This window comes from Mastacembelus armatus, chromosome 15, assembly GCF_900324485.2.
Source record: "Mastacembelus armatus chromosome 15, fMasArm1.2, whole genome shotgun sequence".
Classification (NCBI taxonomy): domain Eukaryota; kingdom Metazoa; phylum Chordata; class Actinopteri; order Synbranchiformes; family Mastacembelidae; genus Mastacembelus; species Mastacembelus armatus.
The window spans coordinates 20024813-20048684 of record NC_046647.1 but is presented as its reverse complement, the minus strand read 5'-3'; the positions used below and the strand labels follow the sequence as shown (position 1 = coordinate 20048684).

Genomic DNA, 23872 nt, shown 5'->3' with positions numbered 1-23872 from the left:
TGTTTTCCTCAGCAGTCTTATAGGTTATCTAAGGTGCAGGGTTTGAACTCAGTCAGACAGTCCTTAAACTATGCTGAAACATTTATCTGCTGCTTTGGAAGCTTTACTGCTGCAACACCTCTGCTCAGTGTAGGTCAATCAGGCAAGTCAGGCCTGAGAAAGACCCACAACTGGCTGAAATGTTGCACAAGTAACAGAGACAGAACAAAATATCTGTTGTAGTGAGGAAAATGTAAAAACTCTTGTGTATCTCTGAACATGAGACCACAGCACTAGTGCAGGACTAGCCACCCGTTTCTGTAAGCTGCACTGGGAAGTGAGTGCTGGTCCTTTGTGCACCCAGAGAGGGGCCACACTGACCCCATTACATGAGCAGATATCTTAAATGTTTGCACATGTGGACTGTGATGCTGTTTGCTGCAGTTGAGCTGCTTAGCAGGCCCCCATAAGCCCTCAGGGACCTTGGTTTTCTTCTCTTCTCTTCTCCCTCTCCCTCCCCGCTCTCGCGCTCCATCATTATCGCCCACATGCTTTTCCAGAGACATCCTGAGTGAAACAGCTCGACGTCCTCGATGGCTATCACATGTTCCTGCTGAGGAGGGAGGCAGGGAACGACATCTTGAAGCAAATGTAACAGGCTGGGGCTTTTTTTCTTCGTGCTTTTAAACATTTAATACTTCCAGTCTAACTATGGAAGTTATTAAAGCACAATGAGAATTTTCAGTCCTCAACTGACAATTTTTTATTCTCTAGATCTCCTTGTGAAATATTAGACGACATTGTTTTAAACTAGCAGTTATTTATAAAGAGTCTGTACTTGTTTAAACAGTGTGTAGGGATTAATGTGTGGCTTCAAACTATTTGTTGAGTGTTTATGAGTCTGTCCCAGTTCAAAAATTCAATAAACCATTTTAGATAGAGAGCAAGGGGCTTTAAATAATGACCGTTCTTCCCTACAAAAAAAAAACTTCCTAAGATTTGCTTTGCCACAGGAGCAAATGTTTACCACGTCCAAATGTGCAAATGTGAGGACATTAATGGTGCCCAGGGGCTGAATCCTGCAGATGTTGGTGACCACCTGATTTTTATTTTTTATTTTTTTCTCACCACCACAGGGTTAATTTGTTTTTTCTAATACTTTGGAAAAACTAAAACTAGACTAAAATATCATCAATCTATTCACTAAAACTAGACAAACTAACAAAAATCAAAGACAAAATGAATACCAGTGGAAACAAGGAATTATAACGCAGGCAGTAATAACATGTTAAGGACGGGCTTGGACAATAGCTCAGTTGTTTACAGCTGCCACTGGAAGACTGGCAGGACTGGACATGTTAACATGAGGGAGTGATCCTGTTAGGTTTAACTTTTACAGACGTTGATAATGTTAGTGCAAAAAAAAAAGTGACTAGCTAAATTTAAGTGTTTCTATATAGATGCAGCCTTTTTGTTACATAATAGATATTTATTGATATATCGTTTAGCTTCATCGCCATGATATGTGCACCTGTGGTAACCAGTTCACAAACGATATGTTAAAACGGTATATCGTGCAGCCCTGCTTCAGCCTGAGAGTAAAATTAATCAGCAGACTCTTGTTTGGTTTCACTGTCTTCTCTCATTTTATTTGAGACGGAAGGTAAGACACACATTTCACTTTAGTTTTCTCACAAACCTGGCCACCTTTCTTTATCTACAAAGTATGTCCTCTTCCTGCTTGAAAGCAAGAGCTACATCCATTGTACATATTAGAAACAGTTATTTAAAAAACAAAAAACAAAATAGAAATAAAAATGTACAACATACACTTGATATATATAATATAATTTTGCTCTTTTTTTTTTACAGAGGTAAAATACTAAGCGTAAAAAATGGGTCTAATTCATTACAGGGACTCTTTCTTTCATTTTTGAATTTAAATACACGGAGATAAAGAGGAAGCTTTCAGGCACTTGTAAATGGCTCTGACGTGAGAACACACTCAAACACCATACGAGACGAAAAAGATTAAATGACACACAAACACAGACACACACATACACACTTTCCAAGCTGATTGTCCCTGTCTGTGATCACATCACACCAAAGGATCTGATTATACTGCAGAGATGCTAGTATGTGATAGCATATTCGGTTGACCCCAGTAGCTTTAGATCAAGGAGCAGAAGAGGGGAAAGGGATGTGGCATAAACACACACACACACACACACACACACACACACCAAGGACATACAAACTGGTACACAGGACAGGATGTATGAAACAGACACAACCAGGGAAGGAAAAGGACATCCTCAGGCATTCTGTATTTCAACTACAGTAAGTGACATTTCCTTGGCAAAACAATCAGGGATGGATGTTTTTCAGACTCCCATTCTTCTCCAGTGGGATCCTATTGATGTCATGCTTCTTTTTATTTGTTTTCATTTTCAAAAAGCTTATTGTGCTCCCAGCTACATCCCTGATGCTGCCATGAACCAGGCTTAGATGAAGCATAAAGCACCCAAGTGGTTGTAAATTTAGTGTTGTGCTGTTCGAGTGAACAGCAGGTGACACAGGCAGGTATGACGGCTTTTTCCCCCTCAGTGGCCCAGTTTGTACATTTGCACAGAAACTATGATCCTGAATGAAGAGACTTTCTTCTCTTATGTCGGTCGAGCTGCTGTCAAACATCTGGCGTTACTCTCTGTGGGTATAATGATGGAGGGAACAGTAGGATTGGCAAGACTAGCACACGGCAGTCACATGTGGTTTCTGCAGTTTGTCTCGTATGTCAATCGGCCATATAGAATAAAATATTTTGGTGAGTTTGGTAAGAGACAGCTGAGCGAACCATCATCTTTACGTTATGAGTTGATCTCATGTAAGTCTCAGTAAGAAATTGATGAAGCACATTTCCTAAAATGACTCCTTTGACAACTGGAGAATGCCATGCAGGCTCTGATTAATAGGCAAGAAATAACACTCCCTGTGTTGTAGTGACACTGAACATGTCACGGATCATTCATCATCATCGTCGTTGTTTGGCAAAAAAAGCAATAAAAAAAGTTTTATACCAATTTTTACAAGTCTGATGATTTATTTAATTTTTAAAAGCCAATAGTTAGCATCTATATTTTGGGGTTTCTTTTTTGGAAAGGAATCAATGTTTTGGAAAGATTTGAACATATTTTTAGACTGATTTAATTCACTGAACCACATGTTCCACATGTGACTGGTGGGCTTGACCGGAGGGTTTAAAGAGGGAAACTGATTGTACATCGCAGGCAAACTGGAGTCCTTAGATTACACAGTTGATGAGAACCTTTTTAAGAGTTCCTTTTTTATTACAAAAATAGTTTACCCCAAGTGTATATGATTATATGGTGAGGCTGATTGTTTGGAGCCATTACAATGCTCACGCTTTTCATTATAGCAGACATCGTCAGAGGGGTGAAGTTAGGAGCCAAGCTCCACATTTTAAGGCATAATGGGCAGCGACTTCAATGGTATCTCTGATTGGTTTTTCAGTCCTTGACGTGACAGGGACTGTTGGATGAGGTTCTGCAAAGAATGAGGAAATCAGAGCTGTAAAATATCACCCCGATTCAAGTAGATGTTTGTAAAAGGAGCTAAAAACTGGAATTCTGAGACTGGATGGGTTTAAAATATATTTTAGGCACTATTTGAAATAACAAAAAAGGAGCAGGGAGACAGATGCTGGAGTATCATAGCATGACCTGAGGCACTGTCTCTATCGGTGAGTAAATCACAACCCAGCACCTTTTTGCTGGTAGATCAATTCAGTGAGAAAATAAATAGGATAAAAATACGAATCTTTGGGATATTAGAACAAGACTGAGTACCACGTTTGTTTCAGTGAACAAAGTAGATGTCGATGGTGGAGAGCTTTACTCTAAACTGCAGTAAAGACAACAAAAGGTCTCAGCACACGTCATGAGTATGCACATATACCATCCACACACACATACACACACTCGCACACACACACGCAAAGAGGTGTAGTGTCTGATTTCTCTTGTAGCTGGAGTTGAGCTGAGCGGGCCTCATACTGGAATAGAATATATAAACAAAATGGCCACGCATAAGTCAAAGGTGAGGAAAAAAATAGAACAAATAAACAATTCAAGTTCTTTGACGCCGAGTCAGTGTACAAAGTATAAAGTACCTGCATATGTGATACATGACATATAGGTCAGCTATAAAAAAGGCCCCCTGAAAAAGAGTGCTCTCTCACTTAGAGCATGAAATGGCCACGTGGAGAGCTGGGAGAACTGTCTGCCGTAAGGGGGAGCTTATCTTCCCAGGCTGTTCAGAAAATGCACCAATTGTTTTTTTTTCTTTTGGTTTATTTCAGTGTCTGGAATTTGTAGAGAACCCCAGAGAAACCAAGGCAAGAAAGTGAGCAGCCATGTCCACCGATCCCCTCTGTGTACTTCCCCATCCTTCCCTTTCCCTGTGCTTACGTTGGGTTTAGGTTTTTGTTGCTTCCTCAGAGGTTTCCAAGCACAGCTGCTCAGCTCACGGCCTTGTGTCGGCCTCCGCAGCAGCCGCACATGAGCCCTGCCCGATGGCAAGCATGTAGAGGTGGGTAGAGGCAGAGACAGGGCGCCACCAGAGACAAGCCCAGGAGAGCTAACCAGCGTGTTCCGAGTCGGCCTCCTCCGCTGCCCTCTCCCCCATCACAGGTGCAGGGGTCTGAGTAGTCCCCTTCAGGGTCAGACATGCAATGGTAGAGCATGGTGTCTGCCAGCCACATGCAGCTGACCCGCCGGATACATGCACGCACAGGGTCTGGTGCATCCTGGCACCGGCCTCTTCGGTTCTCAGAGATATAAAAGGCCTCACCACAGTGCTCGCACTGAGCACGCTCTATTCTGCCCTCTTTCCGCCCCTTCCCGCCATTGGTGGATGCAGAGGAGCTTGGGAGGAAGGAGCGTGGCTGTGCGGAGACCACAGAGGAAAAGCCATGGCGGTATGAGCCACCGTGGCCCTTATTAGTCAAGGGTCCAAGGGCTGGGTCAGAGCCTGAAGGCGACAGGGCTGGTGCCAGTGGGTAGGTGTAGTCATGCTTTTGTGCCTCCGTCTTGTCAAAGTGGACATAGGATTCCGAGTCATCCATTTGGATGAACTTGTCACGCACTGTAGCGTGGCGGTAATCGTCGTAGCCCGTGAACCAGGGGCGAACCAACTGGCGTCCTTGGTGCCGCTCGGTGGTTCGCTCCCAGTTGTGCTCCCGAGGGTTAATGCGGACAATTTCCTCGTCCTCCTGGAAGGTAACATGGCGAGGAAGCCGAGACAGCGGCTGAGGGAAAAGACAGAGTTAAACTTAAACACTGCTGGAAGTAATCAGCCCATTCTGGTTTAGGTGAGCGGCAAAAACAAGAAAACAGAAAATAAGTAGTCCTAATAATGGTAGCTGTTTCTGAAAACTGTTCAGTGCAAACTGAGTTCCATCAACTTTTGTATGCTGTTAGGATTCAGAGCTATATGTTGCCCACTGTATTGGTATTTCTGTGAAATATAACGAGATGCTTCTTGTCTCACCTGTTCCAAGAAGTAGTGGTCTGAGAACCGGTAGGTGTCGTGGAGGTCGTGTCGATGTCCCAGCATGCACTTGTGTCTCTGCGGAAGGGGTGAGGACTCGAGCTGCTGGAGAGAGCTCTCCAGTTTTTGGGAGGAGTTGGATGAGCTGTCTGTGGTGTTCTGAAGAGACAAACAAACACAGGATGCGAGCTGAAAGTTGTGTTCTGATTGGACATGGCAAACAAATAGTTAGTACAAGCGGACGACATGATTGGACAAACAAAAACAGGAAGGCTCGGCACAGCTCTGATTGGGAAAACAGGAAGTGTGCACTCTGTTTTTCAAGCTACTTGATCCTCATTTGGATCACCGCGTGTGTGTTGAACTTTTAATAACAACATCTGCCATAAAACATCAGCAACAGTCACACAGAAAAACACTGTAGTAATCAAGTCTAAAATTAAAACCAGGCTAAAAGGTTAAAATTAGGTTAAAAATTCAATTACCCATGTACATTGGTATGTTGCCAACGGAGACCCTTTGTATTTAGAACATTTTGAGTTCATAAGGTTAACATGGAAAGGTCAAGTAGTCAATCCTGTTTGAATATGCAGTAAAAACCGATGCACCTTATCTGACCTAGCAACAATATTTAGTTTAGCCTCATTGATATAAATGGGAAGGACAAAATACAGTATTAGAAACACCTCAGTATATCACAACAGCAGTTAACAGCAGCAGCAACTGCAACCTCCAAAATGACCCAACAGATCAACACCTCTCTGAGCTCCAGCAAAAACATTAACATTGCATGACAGGTGAATGTGTTGTAGGAAGTGTGTGTTAGACTTCATTAGTTTTAGCTACATGTGCCTAATAAGTGTGTATTGCCTTTGCTAATGAAAAGGATGCATTTCTCCCAGCAACCTGTCCTCCACTCCTTTAACTAACACATTTCATGTTTGCTTCTCTGTGTGTCAGTGTGGACATTGTCCTGTCCCGTCTGGACTAAAGGCTGTCAGGGCTCCACTCCAGCTCAAACCTTGGCCAGACAGTAGACAGCCAGGCTGCTGTCGTGTAGAGCTCACACAGACACTGGGGGTCTGCCTCTCCTCTGTGAGGCGTTTGGGTGCACCCGCTGATAGACAGGTCCCGACACCTCCTGTCTCATCACGTCATCTTGGTTATGTATATGCATGTAGATGAGACATTGAAGATGCATTACAAAGGGTTGAAGGTGTTTTGTGACAAAAACAGATTTGGTGTTTGGAAGGTCAGAAATGAAGCTGTTGAAGCTTTTCGTTTGTTTCTCATTGAGGGCAGTGATGGGGAGATTTTCTTTATGAATCATGCAGAAGATATGCTTGATGTCTTTCTTGGATGGCTAGTTGTGTATAAATAAAAAAAGGTATACTTGAAGACCACTCTTACAAATGCATATTGATGGTCAACAAGATTTTAAGCATGAAAAGTTGGGCCATGGCTGAACTTGACACTGTCTTTGTTCACCAGCAGCCATGAGATGTCTACACTTCCTTTTTTCCTGTGCTGTCATTGCATTTACAGAAATAAATCCACCTTACAAGCACAAAACAGATGAGGAGCTTTTCATATGTTCCCACTTCTCTTCAACTTTATTGGAAAGACAAAAAGCAATAAATACCTCAGAGAGGGGGGCTGTAGCTCAGCTGGTAGAGTATGGTGGTTATTAATGCTGAGCTTGCTGGTTCCAAATCCTTGAATGTGATATATACACATGCTAGAGTTTGCTAATTAGCACTACATATTAATTGTGCAGCTTTTTGGTCAAAAGGCAAAGCAGCAGTAGAGTTTAGTACTTTGGTACAAGCTGAAAACTGGGGGATAAAGAAAATTGATGACAGCCTGTCCTGAGGGAAACGAATGTATGAACCAACATTAGTGCCAATCCATCTGGTTGATGTTGAGATATTTCAGTCTGGAACCAAATTGTGCACAAAATAACAGAGACCTTCTCATCCCTACAAATGTTAAGTCACTTTCAACAAAAAGCAAGAAAACAATGCACCCAAACTGGCCACGTCTATCAGGTCACTTCTATATTTTCAAATGATTTGACATCTTTATCTGAGTTTCTGGTTATATAATCATCCTGATCTGGTACCCCAAGAAGCCAAGAACCAACTTTATGAATTATTTAGCAAAGTTACATGACCCAGATCTGGTGTCTGTGTGTCTGTCTGTCTGCTGAAGCTATCCCTATTATATACTACTCCCCACATGGATACCGCCATGCTGAGAATTTCCCCCAGCTTTCTTACAAAGCCCTCAGAGCAGCCGGCCAAAAATAACATAACATGCTGCCTCCGCTCCAGGCCCCGCCCCTCTGGAGAAGACATTACTGGGGGGAGGAGCTGATACAGTTTAAAACCAGTCCAGTTCTGGCCTCCTCGACTGAAACTAATTCAAAACACAGACCAGACTTTCAGCTGCAAGGGAGAGAGTTTATATTTCTGGACATCCTCTCTCTATATATTCTGGCCCAAGGCTGGACAGAGGGTATTTCAAGTTATTTTCTGACACAAAACATGTCCCGGCTCAAAGCTCGGGAGGATTCATCCTTCAACAGGCCCGTCTAACTCTCCTGGGATGAGCCCAGAATTGCTTCAATAGCTTTGACTCCCCCTGTTGTGAATGAGCCAAAATAGAGACGGAGAGAAGCGACGTGCTGAAGGGAGGGACAGAGGAAGGCTTGAGTTAAGTTTAGATTTGGCGAATGAAGAATAATTTAGGGAAGTATGTCCATCCTAGCCCCCTCCTCCTTATCTTCTCCCATCCAAATCCTCCCCCATCCCCTCAAAGGCAGTAAATCTGCTGCAGCATTTCCCTCTGTCCACAGCTACCCGCCTCACACACTCTACCACCACCGCTAACTTTTGGAAAGGTCATCAGCAGAGAAACACAAGCACAATCAATGTATTGATTAACCTGTGGTCTTGGTGTCACAGCTGAAAAGGCCGACATAGGACAAGATCAGGTTTGGTCCTGGTAGAAAAGCAGTGAAGCTAGTTTTGCTGTTTGGTCTCAAGATGTCTTGTCATTGAAGGACCTCAGGCTATATGCTCCATGCCTCTTTGCGCTTGCATAGACACAAGTGCAACTTTACCATGATGCGGGTGTATGCAAGCGAGACTGTCAGCATTTCAACCAGAAATGCAAAGACAAAGACACACAGACAAAATAAACACAGATGACCTGCATTTGCAGTTTCCACTAGTCGCAGGTTGAGCAAGTTAAATCTAGTGGCAGACGTCTAAATGTCTTTAAGACCTTAACTGAACCCGACTGACACTGCCAGACAGGAGACTCCATCTTGACCAGAGACCAAAAGCTACAATTTAGCTTGCCAGGCTAAAGGCCGACACTCGTCAAACGGGGTATTGCATATCTCTGCAACCCATGACATCTATGAAAGTTGGTGACTCACACGATCAGAGAGAACTATGCCTTATTAAATTACATTTGAAGGTAACCAACCCAAACATGACTTGAAAGTTCATATTTGTCAGAGCATGTTGAATTTTGTTTCAAAAAGCAGATGTGTAGTGAGGTGAGCTCTCTGACTGGGTAGCCAACCTTGCAAATCAGGGATTTCACCCAGTTATTGGTGTTTCAACAACATTTTTTTTTCTCCCACAGGCAGAACGTCTAAACGTAACAGTGCTAGTCTCAGCACATATAATGAGCCAGTTTAAATATAGTCTCAGGTAAAATAGTAGGCTATATTTTGCTTTGTGTTTCCACTGGTTTTTTGGTTGCAAATACAGACCTCAAAACAGTTATTACTCTCACGTGGTGCTGGATGTCTGTGGGCTGTTACTCGTAACCTTTAGGGTGTGTTCAGGTACAAATTTTAAAAGCAGACAAGGGGAAATGCAAAAATATTCCTTCATCCTTTCTTTGTTGACCGTCGAGGCTCATATAGTGAACAGGGTGGGGCGTCCCTGTGCTAAAAGAATTAAAAAATGAATTCAGTAGTTTGAAAGAAACCAGAAACACAGAGGCTTGCTCGCTATTTGCTGTTTGAGCGACAACGCCACAGGCTCCCTTGATTTTGTTGTACTCAAAGCTTCTACGTTTCTAAAAGTCCTGTGCTCTACTTCAGGCATTACTCCACCCTGTGACAGTGCTGTAGCCCCCCTCCTCGTGTGTTTGTATGCATCTCTGTGGTGGCTGTACACTCTCAGCAGAGCACCTATTAGTCTTGGCCCTTACAGACAGCTCGAGTCAAAGATGAACCACGAGGAACTTCCTCTCATAAATCACCAGTCCTGCACTAAGTTGGGAAACAGCTGCTAGTTTGGTGTCTGCTCCCTTTTTCAACCGGGGAGGTGGAGAGGGTGGGGGGGTCACTCGGCAAGAGGGAGGCGGTGGAATACAGGAAGTGACCTTGTGACCCTGCCTGCTGCTCCTGGTGTCAGGTTACACAGTGGGGGGGGGGGGGGGGGGGGGGGGGCAAGGGGGTCCTTCATGTTAATAAGTTGGTTAAGTAGACTTCATTCACAGGGGCAGGTATTTGTGACAGCAGAGCAGGGGTAAGAAAATCCATAGAGATTCTTTTGGACACATTTGGGATGAGAGTTGTTCAGCGGGTACTGAAACCACAGTGCATCCAGCAGAATAGTTCTAGTGGAGATTTGAATCAGTTACTGGTAGAAACTGAGCCCCAGCCTGGTAGGAGAAGAATCCAAAATCACGTAAAAAGAGCTCACGGTGCTGCGTTCATGGGACTTTGTTGTCTAAGGTCAGGTCAACATGAAATCTGATCCAGGAAGTTTGGTTTGAGCAGTGTTTTGACTTATTACATGCCAAGACACTGCAGAACAGTTTGTAGTACTTTGGAAAGACCACAGGAGCAACTGTTCTGTCTTTTGTTGCAACAATAACAAGATCAACAGTAAAAATACTCTGTTCACATTAAAAAGTAATTTAATCTCAGTATGTGCAGCAGGAGTTGAGCTGAACCAGCTTTTTTCCTAGATGACCCTGTTTTGTTTTGGCCAGAGCACTTTGTGTCGACACTCCTGCTGTGCTGACAGACTCACTCCATTCAAATGAATAGGAGGGCTGTGATGCTTCACGCTGTTCTAAAGTCAGTCTGATAACAATCTAACCCCCCATTCACACTGGCTCCAGTCCTCATTCATTTAAATGGAGCCACGTCATCCAAACTGTAATCGTGGCCCATGTTCTCTCAGAAAGGAGCATTATTCAGCAAGGCACTTTTCCTCACTATTGTCGTGACATGAGACACATTTCCAGAGCAGGGAAATTCTTACAGTATGAGAAACCTCTGCAGGTTTCATGGCTCTGTTAACTGGCCTTTCTGGACTGTATAAAACTGTCTCAACAAGAACCGAAGCAACTTGTTTTCAGTCTGATTGGCCCCAAAGACCAGGTGAACCTTGCAAAAACACCCTGATGCTGCCTCAATGTGACTCAGCATTAAAAAGTTCCCGACCTGGGGAAATTCATTCATGCAAATGTCAAAAGATGATTTACTGTGTCATTTGACAGTTTATCTAGAATCTCTTTTCCTCTAGTATACTTTCTTCAGACCTGTCTCCTCGAGGCGTCCTAGCTATTGTCCCTTGACGCCTTGAAGTCATTAACTCATAGGCAAATAGACATAATAGGACATGAGGCAAATAGACATAATAGGACATGAGTGTAGGTCACATGCTTACAGTAAAGACATCGTCGTCGCCCAGTTCACCCTCGTTCTGGAGCACTGTAGAGGAGGTTGTGGAGCCTACAGAGAGGAACACAATCTTAAATTCATGCAAATCACAATTTACTGGATGACATATGACTGAGGGGAACTCATAGAGCTCATCCACTGATGTTGAACAGGAGATGAACTTTGTGGGAAACTTTGCAGAAGCCCAGGAAACATTACAGTGATAAGGAACATCGGGTCGTCTTATCTGTCTTATGTCTGTGGAGATTCTCAGTCGTCCAGGTGAAGTTATCTAGAGGTTAAGTCATGGCAACTGGACTTCTAGTTTTTAGGTCGAAGTTATCTGTCTGTTATCTGTCTTATGAACTAAACAAAAAAAAAAAACATCACTTCATTCATCTCTAAAGTTTCCAATTGACTTTAAGTGAAGCTGGAGAAGAATCCATCACTTGCTTCTATTTCTACCTTTTAAAGTTGTTGCTTTTAACCAGAGTCCACGCTGTAGCCAAAATATTAAAGGTGAAACTCAAGATATTTGATAATACAGTACTCTGACTGTTAGTACTTCAACATACAGCAAGTGTCCTGACATCTTCTTCATGTATTAGTTGGGTTTTGGCATCTGCCTTTGCACGTTTGGGAGGACAAGTATGACTTTATTCATAACGAGAACCTTGTGATGTCTTAACCAGACCTCTCGACTGCATGTGGTCCACCGGGACTTAGTGATCCCTGACAGACCTGCAGTATAACCTTTGACAATAACCAGCATACCTTCAGCCAGGTCCTCAAGTGCTTTCCGCACGCCCCTGTCAAAAGCTCTGGCGTCAGCTGGACTCTGGAAGGACAGGCCGCACCTCCTGTCCTCCACCTTCCAGTGGTGAAATGTGGGTGTTGCTATAGTGTAAACCAGATCCTTCCTCAGAGGATAGTCCAGGATCACCTGTTTATCCAATACATAGCAAATAAATTTCCACATGCTCTGCTAAAATCATGTCTGTCGTGCTGTTGTTGATGTTTGTGTGTTTTACCTGCTTGTCCCGCAGACGTTCACCGCGGATGAGGAACTGTGAGCTGCTGGAGGTCGGCACAGGTGCCAGCTCAGGCGGCAGTAGGCGGCACACCCCCACCCTGCTCAGAGCTCCCCCGTCCTGTGCCAGCCAGCCGCCACTTGAGTCGTCCCGCGTCATCACCACCGCTTTCACACGCACGATGTAGCTGTCACTGGATGGTAAGAGCGAGAGAAAGAAACATTAGAAGGATTATATTAATCAAGATAAACCGAGGCTGAGCCATTTTCATAATGTGTCTGAAGGGTTTGAACTGGTGTGTTTAAGACACAGACACCAGCAGCTATTCATTTAATTATCTAACAACCTGTGTGACAAAATATTTCTATGTTTTATTTATGTGGAAGGCGGACTGCACTGGAAATATCTTTCCTAGAGACAGTTCTGGCAACTGGGACAGTTTTAAGGGTGATTATCCTTCTCTATTGAATTAATTACATTTTGGATAACAAACCAGCAGGCCTAAGAGCTGTGGTTAACAGACACGTCTAAGATGTCACTGCCTTCCACAGTAAAAGCACAGAAAACAGCTTATGTAATAAACATCAAATGTATCATGGGCAAATTCTTGATATATCTATAAAGACGTCGCCATGTTAATACATTTACACCAAAGGAGGATAAATCCAAAAGAGAAATGCAGGAGCCAAAGAAGCAACTGGGAAGAAATGTGAAAAAGTGCATTTAATCCCTAAAACAAATATTTTCTACTCAGCACAAAAAGTCTTCGGGCAAGAAAAATTCTTCCCAGGAATCAGCTCCACTTCGTCCTCGCTTCAACTTTTTAAAACGCACTGTGCTGAAAACTGAAACTTGTCTTAATTTTCCTGCGTCTGTTAATGCCACAGCAGTTTATTTTAGAGCTGGATTCACACACCGGCAGAATGTTTGAGGGCGTCTCAAGTCACGACTTTGCCTCGTCCTCGCTAAGCTGAGGTAGGAGGTGTTGCACCAGGACAAGTCACATAACACACACACACACACACAAAGTTTAATGCAAACGGAACTTGTGTTGGGGTTAACTCAAAACATCAAGAATTTCGACACAAATTATGATTACGTGACCACCAGAACACGACTGATTGCGGGTTTCACAGTGTCTCATAGTGGTCATTTTCCTAACATATTAAAAAATTTTAAAATATAATATGAACAATTTGAAAAATAAAGCAATTTTTTTTATATACAACAAATTCCATATATTCCAAGACAAATTACAAACATAACGTTTTGTGAGGATTGTGATGTTTCTCCGGTAAAGAAAATATAATCATTTTCTATTTTTATTAATTGATGAGATTTTCTCAACAAACCCACAGGTTATTCAATGATGATACTTATTAGAGCCAGAGCAGTGAATGGTCCAGGTAGAGATACTGGCCAATATTAGCTTATAGCAGATATTTCTGTATAAGGGTCATGCTGATGGATCATTATTGAATTTTCAGACACTTGTATATCAATCTCAGTACTGGCCTAAGAAGTCCTGTAATTAAATAACTAAAGTAATCAATTAACCAATGAATTGATCATGAAAATTCTGATTAGTTTCAGCTCTACACACATTTTGCTTAGTAAACCAGAGTAACCGAGTCCAGGAACAACAGTGGACTGGAGCCATGATCAGCCCCATTAAACAAACTGAGAGCCAATACAACTACAGTGTAGTCTACACAGCCTTACAAAACAATCCGTGACAAAGCTCCCTCTGCAGCCATTAGACTCCCCTGAATAATGAGACAATACAATGGAGGTAAAACACAAGCCAGCGTTAGCATGACAGCCACCACCCTCACAGGGACACAATGAACACGGTCACAATCCACACAAATGATCCGACAATAACAGGATGTACCTCTGTGAATTACATCGACGCTGCACAGTGTGTTTGTCTGTGTGTGTGTGTGTGTGTGTCTGTGATGAGGAAAGAAAGAGACACATAGTGAGAGAGACAGAGGGAGGAAGGGAGGGAGGCAGAGTGGGAGTGAATGAGAGAGGTGTTGTTATATAATTAGCTTACAGACAGTCCCAGGGATTTGATGTACACACACACACACACACACACACACACAGACACACACAGAGGTGGTAAAACTGGTTCACCAGCTCCCACCCACACACATTCATAAAACTCAGTGAATGACAGACTGACTGACAGCAGACAAACAGCCTCGTAAAGACAGTCAGCAACCACAGATTCACCCACAAGGTTTGCACTTTTGTGTAAACACACACAGACACTCACTCACTCACTCACTCACTCACTCACTCACTCACTCACTCACTCACTCACTCACTCACTCACACATGCTTAAAATAAATGTTTCCTCTGAATCCACTTCATCAGATTAGACTTTTCCATTCACATATTAAAGTTGGGCTGTGTACAGTTATTACAGACACACCAGCTGAAACCTCCTGTAATAAGCAGAAGTGTATTTAAACGGTTAAAGTAACACATTAAGGACTCAACACTGACATAAAGACAAGAGTTGAATAGTTATTGGCAAACTGGAGTTTGTAGGCAGATTTGTCAAGTGTCATGCCAAACCACGATGGGCGGAGGCAAACAGTCATTCAGGTTCTACTTGGACCACGTGAGAAACTTGAATAACAACATATTAAATAATAGAAATTCAAAATATAAATGTCAGTGATCTATTTATATTTCCATTATTTCGTGGTCTTGGAAGGCCAGGTGCAAACAAAACGAGTCTTAAAGTTGAGCTGGGTGACTGGTAACTGTGTTTACACGGTGCTACTGTAAAACGTTACACTGGCTTATGTTTATCAGGGTGGAAGTAGCTGTTTATCTGCCACTGTGCAAGTTTACTCTGGGTATCAATGCAATTACTATATTTGCATCAAGCTTTTGCATGATGGGAACAACTAAAGGATAAGAATTGCCCCATGCAGGTTATGAACTGAAGCTGCTAGCTATGTTATTGTGTATACTCTATTTAGTTAATGCTGTTTGCCACTTTGTCTTATGTAACAACAAATACTGTAACAAGAGACAACTAAACAGACACATTTGTGTAGGAAGAGTTTGTATTGTAGGTTTGGGAAATATACTGAATTTGTTTGAAAGGATCAAGTCAGTAATAGTAGCGTTCTGGATGCCTTGCCTTCTTTGTTGTTGTGTTGTTGTCAGTAGGTGGGTTTCCCTCCAATATGGCACAAATTTAAACAAAATCTAAAAAAAAAAAAATGGCATGCATGCCATGATTCATTTGCTAGGTGTGTTTCCACTCTGCTTTACCACATTTTTTGCTGTATTAGTGACAACAACTTCAGTCAAGTGCCAAAACTTTTGTGTGATATTTTCTGTGATTAGACAGAATGAAACCACCTACAGAGGGCGACGGTGATGATAGACGAGATAAAAATTTCTGAAACGGGGAAAAATGTTTAGGCTGAAAACCCATACTGCTACTTAAGACTCAAACACATGTATGACACACTGACATACGGAACCACACATCCAGGCCACCCACATACAGAAATAACAGCAAATTCTGTGCTATATAAGCACAAGCATTTCCAGATACACGATACTGGCTATCAGCTCTCTGAGATGAACTTGTCACATTTTGGGCCGTCTCATGACCCACGTCTGCCGACAGGCCCTATAATCTGTGGTTAGAAGATACAGACACAACCAGCAGCAATGTGCTACTTTAATACACTTGGGAGTGACCACACATTCTGGCACAAATACACACAGACACACACATACAGGACATTTGCGAACTGTGAATCTAATTCTGTCTACACGAACATTGCACGAGGTAGCGATGCTGAAAAAGGACTGTGACGCTCACTTTGAGAAAAGCTGGTCAATTCACTATTTATAATCACCTATTTGTGCAGAATAGGCAGTCTTTTACCGTATACATACTTCTTTCCTTCCATGTCTAATATTTGACACAAAAAGTGAGCTCCTGGTGTTTACAACTGCTTACACTGCAAATACTTTTCAAAGGCTATTTTAGTTGGTACAAGGATGTTGAGTGAAGACTGAGTTTGGAAGGAAAATGAGGGAAACGCAACACCTCACTGTTAAGAAAGGGCATGCAATCCACATATCACATCCTCTTCTCATTTTCATGAGCTGTTCAAAAGCCAGGTTGAAGGTGCAGGGTGTGTCTGGCTTCTTAACCCAGCATACAGCTCCTGCCAGCAACTTTTTACACAGTCTCTTTCAGTATTCCACAATAAACAGCTGCCTGCTAGGAAATGCCCTGTAAATGTCTTTTTAAATGTATTTATGCCATGATTTACAGCTTTGACCACCCACTGTAACTAACCTCTGGGTATCATTTCATATAGTATGTTTCAAACACCCATTCTGATCTTTCTATTTCTAGAGCTGGTCCTTAAAAACAAGTCTGTATAATACTCAGGAAATGAGCCGTGGGTGGAGTACACACCTGTGGATTCCCTGCCAAGCCACATTAATGCGCCGTCAATGAACTCTGAGCTGCGTTTGTTAATTTTATTTGCCTGTGAGCAATATCAGCATGGATATTCTGTCTGTATTTACTATCAAAACACCAAAAGGTTTTGCTGAGATGAAGACTTACTTAAATACACACTTCTAGGCCAAACTATGAGCACATTAACCAGACCCTTTAAATACCCGGTGTAGTCTGACTGTAACAACGTTGTAATAAAACAGTAAAGCGGGTTGGAGCTCCGTTCATGTGTGACAGATAAAAGGGCCAGGGAGGGCAGCCCAGCCATGTGTGATAAGGGCGGCTATACTTCCTCTGATAAGGAAGGACTGGCTGTGCCTCTGTCTGATTAACAGAACCACACACAGGGCACACCTTTCTGGACTTCCACACAGACAGATTAGGTCCCATGTGCTGTGATCAGGAAATGACGGTGCATCACAGTCGGGATTATGTCATTATTGGTTTTTACAACTGAGCCACAGTTGCTGTAAGGGGCAGCAGTAATGCTACATATAGTATGTACATGTAAAAACATATAAATGATGTTTATTAAGTGAAAATCACAACCCTGTGTTTGCTACTGCTGCTCAAATTTACAGTTTTCTTTCAGTTTCATATAATTTTAATTGAATATCTCTGGGGGCTTTGGGCTATTGTTCAGACTGACAAAGCATGTGTACAGTCTTATTAACCTCAGCTACAGTAAGCACTGTATGTACTGAAAAACATCTCAATATACTTCTATTTTAAATTGGTGGGAAATGATGAAAGTGTGAGAAAAATGTGGTACAGTAAAACAATTTTGAATTGTGTACTAGAAATAAGCACATTTCTATAAAATGATTTGTCTAAAAGTAAAGTATTATTTTGACATCTTGAGCTCCACATGTGATAAATTATCTAACGTTTTTCAACATAAATTTCAAATTCCACTTTGTCTTTTCATTGTGAGAATTTAAAAGATAGAACTGGTGTGAACTGAGTTAATTCACAACTATTGACACTTTAGGCTCCTGGGGGGACATTTGATCGGCTTCCTATCAGTCAGCTGCAGTTATGCAGAGTACTCACATGTCTATACAGCACAAGACTCAGGCTGCTGCTGGGAATGACTGTGAGTGTGTCAGTGGACATGACAGTGTGCATGTTGTATCTGCTGTGTTAATGGATAACTCCCCATACCCAATCACCCAATTCTAGACTCTTGATTATTAATATCTCCAGGAGCGAAATGGTGCCGCTGCAATTAATAATTTCAAATTTGATGAAAAGGAGATTCTTCTCAGGTCTTCAGTACAGTAACTCCAAAGCATTATTTGTGCAGCCTGTGGTACTTCAATAAGTTTACAATGCAATAAAAAACAACATTTGCAGATGTTTAGGGTCCAGTAATGCTGCCTCTTGAACATGGCATCCTGTAACTGCACTCTGCAGCCCCCTCAGCCTTCAGTGAGGTGGAAACCAATCTGAAAATAAGCTGATTGGTCCCAAACCTCTTAGCCAAGACAAGACCTTCTATAATGCCTCATATCCTCTTACTGTGATAGACTTAGGGGGCAGCATAGTGGCTGAGTGGTTAGCACTGTTGCCTCACAGCAAGAAGGTTCCTGGTTTGAAACCCATCAGAGGCCTTTCTGTGTGGAGTCTACATGTTCCCCCTGTGCTTGTGTGGGTTTTCTCCAGGTATTCTGGTTTCCTCCCACAGTCCAAAAACATGTATGTCAGGTTGATTGGTGACTCTAAATTGCCCATAGGAGTGAGTGTGAGTGTGTGAGGTTGTTTGTCTCTATGTGGCCCTGTGATGGACTGGGGACCTGTCCAGGGTGGACCCCTGCCTTTCACCCAAAGAGAGCTGGGATAGGCTCCAGCAGATCCCTGGGACCCTGGTTAAGGACTAAGCGGGTATAGAAAATGGATGGACGGTGATAGACTCACCCCTTTAGGTCACATGTAAGTAAAGGGTAGATGTCCGCCACAATGCTGTGTTTGACCAGGTGTGCTTTGTTTACATAAACTGTCAAATGTCAATGGTTAATTTTATAATTGGGCAGCCAGTGGCCCCGCTCCGGGGCACCAGACCAACTGAAAGAGATGCACACAAGCACTAGGAAGAAAATTTGCTGATTTTATTCTAACACACATGATGGGTTGCAACATTTCCTGTCGCCTTTTGTGATTATTTTTAAAGAGCCTTCCTCTGTCATGCGTTGCAGCAACAGTTCTAATTGTATGCTAACTTGACAACATCCAGTTTTCATGTATGTGTCAGAATTAACTTAAATGACTTTGAGTCTGTAGGTGATTTTTCAAAAATCTGAAACTGCTTAAAAGTGACTAAATATAAACCAAGTCAGAAGAAGACTGAGAGTGAGTGGTATGTTACAGGAATAAACTGTGTAGTCTGCACAGCAAGACAGTTTCAGATACCGTCTCTCAAGCCACCAAACACAACACTGAACTATACAAACTTTGAAATCTGTCCAGCAAAATGACGTCTTTTTACTATAAACGTCATGTGAAACAATGCTGGTGTTACTGGAGGAGGATCTAAATTTAAAGAAGCCTTGGCCTGATGGTCTCTTTTTAGACAGAAGAGTAAAGATGATCATCTGAAACAACAGCTCGCATCATTTATAATATTAGTCTGCATAAGCACATATTTGTGCTCACTGATTGTCCGTCATATGATGATTTAAGTCGATCGTCCAGGCATTACCAATTCAAACTAAACCTGCACTGTATGCTGAAGAAGTGAAAGTTCACAGAGTTCATTCAGTGAAGAGCTGAGAGGTATTTGAGTCTTCAGTAACTAGCCCAGTGAATTGTTGTGTACTGGGTGTGACAAGGGAAAAACACGCATAGGGAAGTGAATGAAAACTCAAGCTATTATAGTCTTGGTCATCCAGTCAGCTGATGAGCAGAGATTAGTTAAAAAAAAAAAAAAAAAAAAAAAAAAGGCAAACAATCTGGGTCCATTGTTTGGTCTCCAGATATAAACAGCTCAAGCCATTATATAAAGGCTCCGAGTAGCAACCAGTGATGAGCTGCTCTGTAATACACAGGAAACACTGTGAACAAGGATCTGTTCCACATGATGCTTGTGTGTGTGTGTGTGTGTGTGTGTGTGTGTGTGTGTGGAGGGGGAGTACAGAAAGAGAGAGAAAATGCGAAGGGAGTGTGTGTTGATGTTCTCTTTGTTTGTGGATGTGCCTGAGTATGTCATGTTATTAACATCATGCTAATTATCTGTGAATTCATACATATTATCATATGGATTTATTTAGCCAGATGGATCTAATCCCATGCACTGCAGCTTTAAGCAGCACTATGATTCCAGCAAAGATACTAGTCATATATTTCTGATTTCTGAAGACTGTCATGTTTCTATTTGTTTGTCTCCATGCTATTTTTTTCACTTTCACATATACGTACAACTAACAGATGAACATAAGGCATCCAGATCCTAGCCTGACTTCTTCTTTTATTGTGGGAAATGCAGGAATCTTAAATTTAGAGACGCAGCTGGTTGAGGCAAAGTTTTATGACAGTCTCAGGGGACTCTAACGGTGGATTATTCCTTTAACAAAATGTGCAGCATAATTGTATGAGACTCCACTAGATACAACACTGTTAAACAATGATATTTTCTTAAGACAGATCTTACTCATAGTACTGACATCTGCCTGTAGAGAACCATTTCGACAATATCTAAAATGTAGTACAAATGAATCTGCCAGTTTTGCATTGACTATGAGCTGCTACTCCAAAATTGCACACTTATCAGGTTTATTATAGTCTCACTATCTATCAAGTGCTGCTAAGGCAGAAAAATATATGTGTGGGGAACAGAACAGTCCTGCTGAAGGAACATGAAGACCTGCTAACTCCTCACTGCTGTGTTTTCCAGTTGATGAGTGCTTTTTGTTCAGGGATGGATTAGATTTCGTTGCTACGTTGACCTTAGCTGAATGTCACCAGGCATCTCCTGTCCAATACTGACTGTGCACATGCTGACCCTGCAGCAGTACACACCAGATCAATACATCCTCTGCTCATGTTTTGAGTTTACAGGGTGTGTACTGTCTATGTGTGTGTGTGTGTGTGTGTGTGTGCGCACTTCAAAAGATAAATATCCACAGAAAGACAGGGCAAAGAGGCTCATCCTCCACATTGTTTGGATGATTTTAGATTAGGACATGTAGTCAAGAGAAGGCAGCAGGTACTGTACGTATGTGTGGCTGTAATCCTGCTACCTGCTGACTGCAAACTGACACATCAAATGTGATAAAGGTAAATTAAAGACAATAAACCTCTTACAAAGTGAGAGAGGCAGTGAAATATCTAACCTGTGATTCAATCAGAAGAAAAGCTGCACCTTTTAACATGAACACAAAGGTTTAACAGGTGTGTCTTTTATCCACAGGTCCTGACGGCTTTTATTTCTGATAAGAAAACCGCAATACGCAGACTAACAGATAACTGCACACTGATTATTTCCTTCCAGGAATAAGACAATAAAAGCTTTTGTATGAAGCACAGCAGCTTCCAGTCAGCATTACTGTAATACGGTTGAAAACGACCATAAATGAAAAGTGACTATCAAATGAACTAAACTGACCAGTGCACCACAGCAACTAAATTAAATATTATGTTTTTTTTTTCCCATCGTGAAATTACAAACGGGATTTTATATATAACTATGTTGCTTTAAATTTGTACTGACAATGCACTGACCTATAGCTGTTAATGAATCAATAATAAAAGACTGTGCAGTGGCCCATGTATGTCGTTACAAATGTATACAACAGACTTCAGATGCTAGACCTTTAGAAAAGTCATCTACTGAGCGCGTCGTGGATTGGGTTGGTTCACATCCACCTGTGTGTGTCCCTGAGACCCGGGACTCTCTGTACACTGGCTTTGTAGACGCGAGTCCGGCCAGCAGGCATGAATGGGGACGCGCTGAAGGTTAGAGGGCTTTTATGAATGAGCCGGCGTCACAGCACCGCAGCGCAAACACCCCCTCCGGTGCCCTTCGCCCTTCCACCCCCGCAGACAGAGATCTGCACGGCAGGCATTCCGACCGAGCACAGCCCCGTGCAGTCTGACACAAACAGAGGTTGTCGGTATAGGCAAACCGGGGGCCAGTAATTGAAATAGTTCTGGCATGGCTGCTCATATGTCTGCACAATTTCATCTGAGCCTTAAAGGGACTCATTTCGGCAAAGGCTGGCCTGCATACCTACACTGAGCCGCTATAATAATCTCCCCGGTGGCCTCTTCGTGCTTGTCTTAAGGTCTGTACGCGTCTGCTCAGCATTAGGTGCAGTTCAGATTAACCTGACGTTCCTTGTTGGTACAGCTCATTTAAAGCTCCCAGCGCTTCCACAGCCCACAGGCCCATAAACAGGTCTGGGGGCCTACGTGTTGCAGCTCCGGCTCTATATTAGCTGTATTTTGCAAGACGCAGACGCACGATCCGCGGCTCTGCCAGACACCAGCTCATGAGGCTCGAAGCAAAGAGAAACAGGCATATTTCTTTCAGGGCATGTCATCGTTTACAGGCGCTATTTTTATGAATGGAGCGCGGTAGGCTATGCAAATGAGGGCGATTGAGAAAGAGATGGCGGATGAGGCATATCGGATATCTCATATCCTGTGAGACTTCCCCTTCGGTTGGAAGCAAACACACAGATGTGGCCGAATAACGAGGCGAAATCGCGTCTTCATACGCCGTCGGGTTTTTCTTTTTAGTGCACAACGCACAAACAAGAGGTGCGTGAGCTCGCAGCTGTTTGCGTATTTATAAAAGGTGTAACTTCGGGGCGTGTTTGAGTTTCTAAGTTACGCTGCAACAGGGCCTGCTCTCGCTTCAGATCCTTTCAGAAAATGTTTCCGATCCACCCACGCTTATTCCCCTCCTCCTCTTCTTCTTTCTCTCTTGCCTTCTCGAGATTAGTCTACACCAAGGTGGGGGCTCTAAAACCCCCTCTTATACAGAACTGTCAATGCGTCGCTTTACAGCGGCATTACGCACCGAATGTAACCGAGGGAAATAAAATTAAACATGCATAACGCAGCCTACATGGAAACCAGCCTTCTGAGGGGGAGTTTTAGGTTGCACATTCCACCAAGTTACCCCAACCACCTCCAACTTGTAGGCACAGGGAGAGGAGAAAAAGGAGAGAGACGAATAGAGAAATCTGTGAGGCATAGTACTTACTCGTTTGGGTGTGTTTCTTCTATCATTTTCTCGTTTCACCTCAGGTAATGTACCACGGCGGTTGCATACTTTTCGCTCGTCATTCTTTCACCGCGGCTCCTCCGATTCTGTCTCCAATTCCGCATAAATCCCCCCTGCGCCTTTGTGCGAGTGTCGGGTCTTTGGCTGGCTTTCGAGTGGCCGTGCCTCCGTCTGCGTTTCCTCACTTTCCCCCCTTTTTCCCCCGGAGCCACCCAGTTTCTGCTGGATCGCAAATGCCCCTCTAACTTTAATAAGCCATCGCCTTCAGTAGGTAACGTAGCCTTTACAGACAATTAAGTAGCAGAATCCAGCTCTTCTCTTCGCTTTCCCCCCTCCCCAAACACACACGCACATGCACACAAGACACACGCTCCAGTTTTAATTCCTGTGGTGCATGATTTCACCGACGACTCCGGTTCCAGTTATGCGTAAAAAGCGCGTCGTCGCTGCTGTTACCGAGGGGTGGCCCCGTTAGAGCCCCATCTCTCTCTACTCCATGTTGGATTGCAGGCAGCCGAGCAGCTCCAACGACGCCGGGGGAGGGAGGAGGGACAGCGAGGGTGGGAGGAGGAGGAGGAGTGTATGGGGGAGAGGGAGGGGGGCGGAAGCGGTGACGTCGATCTACATTTTGGTGAAGAGCCCGCGATGGCTGCAAGCAGCAGGGGCCCTTGATAAATGAAGCCCCCTCCACTTCTCCTTCCCCGGGTACTTTATGTCGTCCTGAATTGCGGACGTCACCTTTATTCCCATATACAAATCCCATAGGTTTCTATTGAGATATTATACCTAATCAATAGGTGATCAGGACGCCACACGTTCGGCTATGAATTAGACTAATGTGCCTGGGCAG

The 23872-nt window shown here is 43.1% G+C and overlaps 1 protein-coding gene across 1 annotated transcript; it reads right to left on the bottom strand.

Annotated features, from left to right (window-relative positions):
• Nucleotides 1-1601: 1601 nt before the first annotated feature.
• LOC113131764 (sprouty-related, EVH1 domain-containing protein 2-like) lies at nt 1602-23554 on the bottom strand. Its single transcript, XM_026309407.1, has 6 exons — nt 23002-23554; nt 12280-12472; nt 12023-12191; nt 11256-11320; nt 5551-5709; nt 1602-5308 (listed from the first exon to the last, which is right to left on the bottom strand). Exons 1-6 carry the CDS (start codon nt 23025-23027, stop codon nt 4520-4522), a joined length of 1401 nt encoding a protein of 466 aa, XP_026165192.1. The 5' UTR covers nt 23028-23554; the 3' UTR covers nt 1602-4519.
• Between the last annotated feature and the right edge of the window lie 318 nt (nt 23555-23872).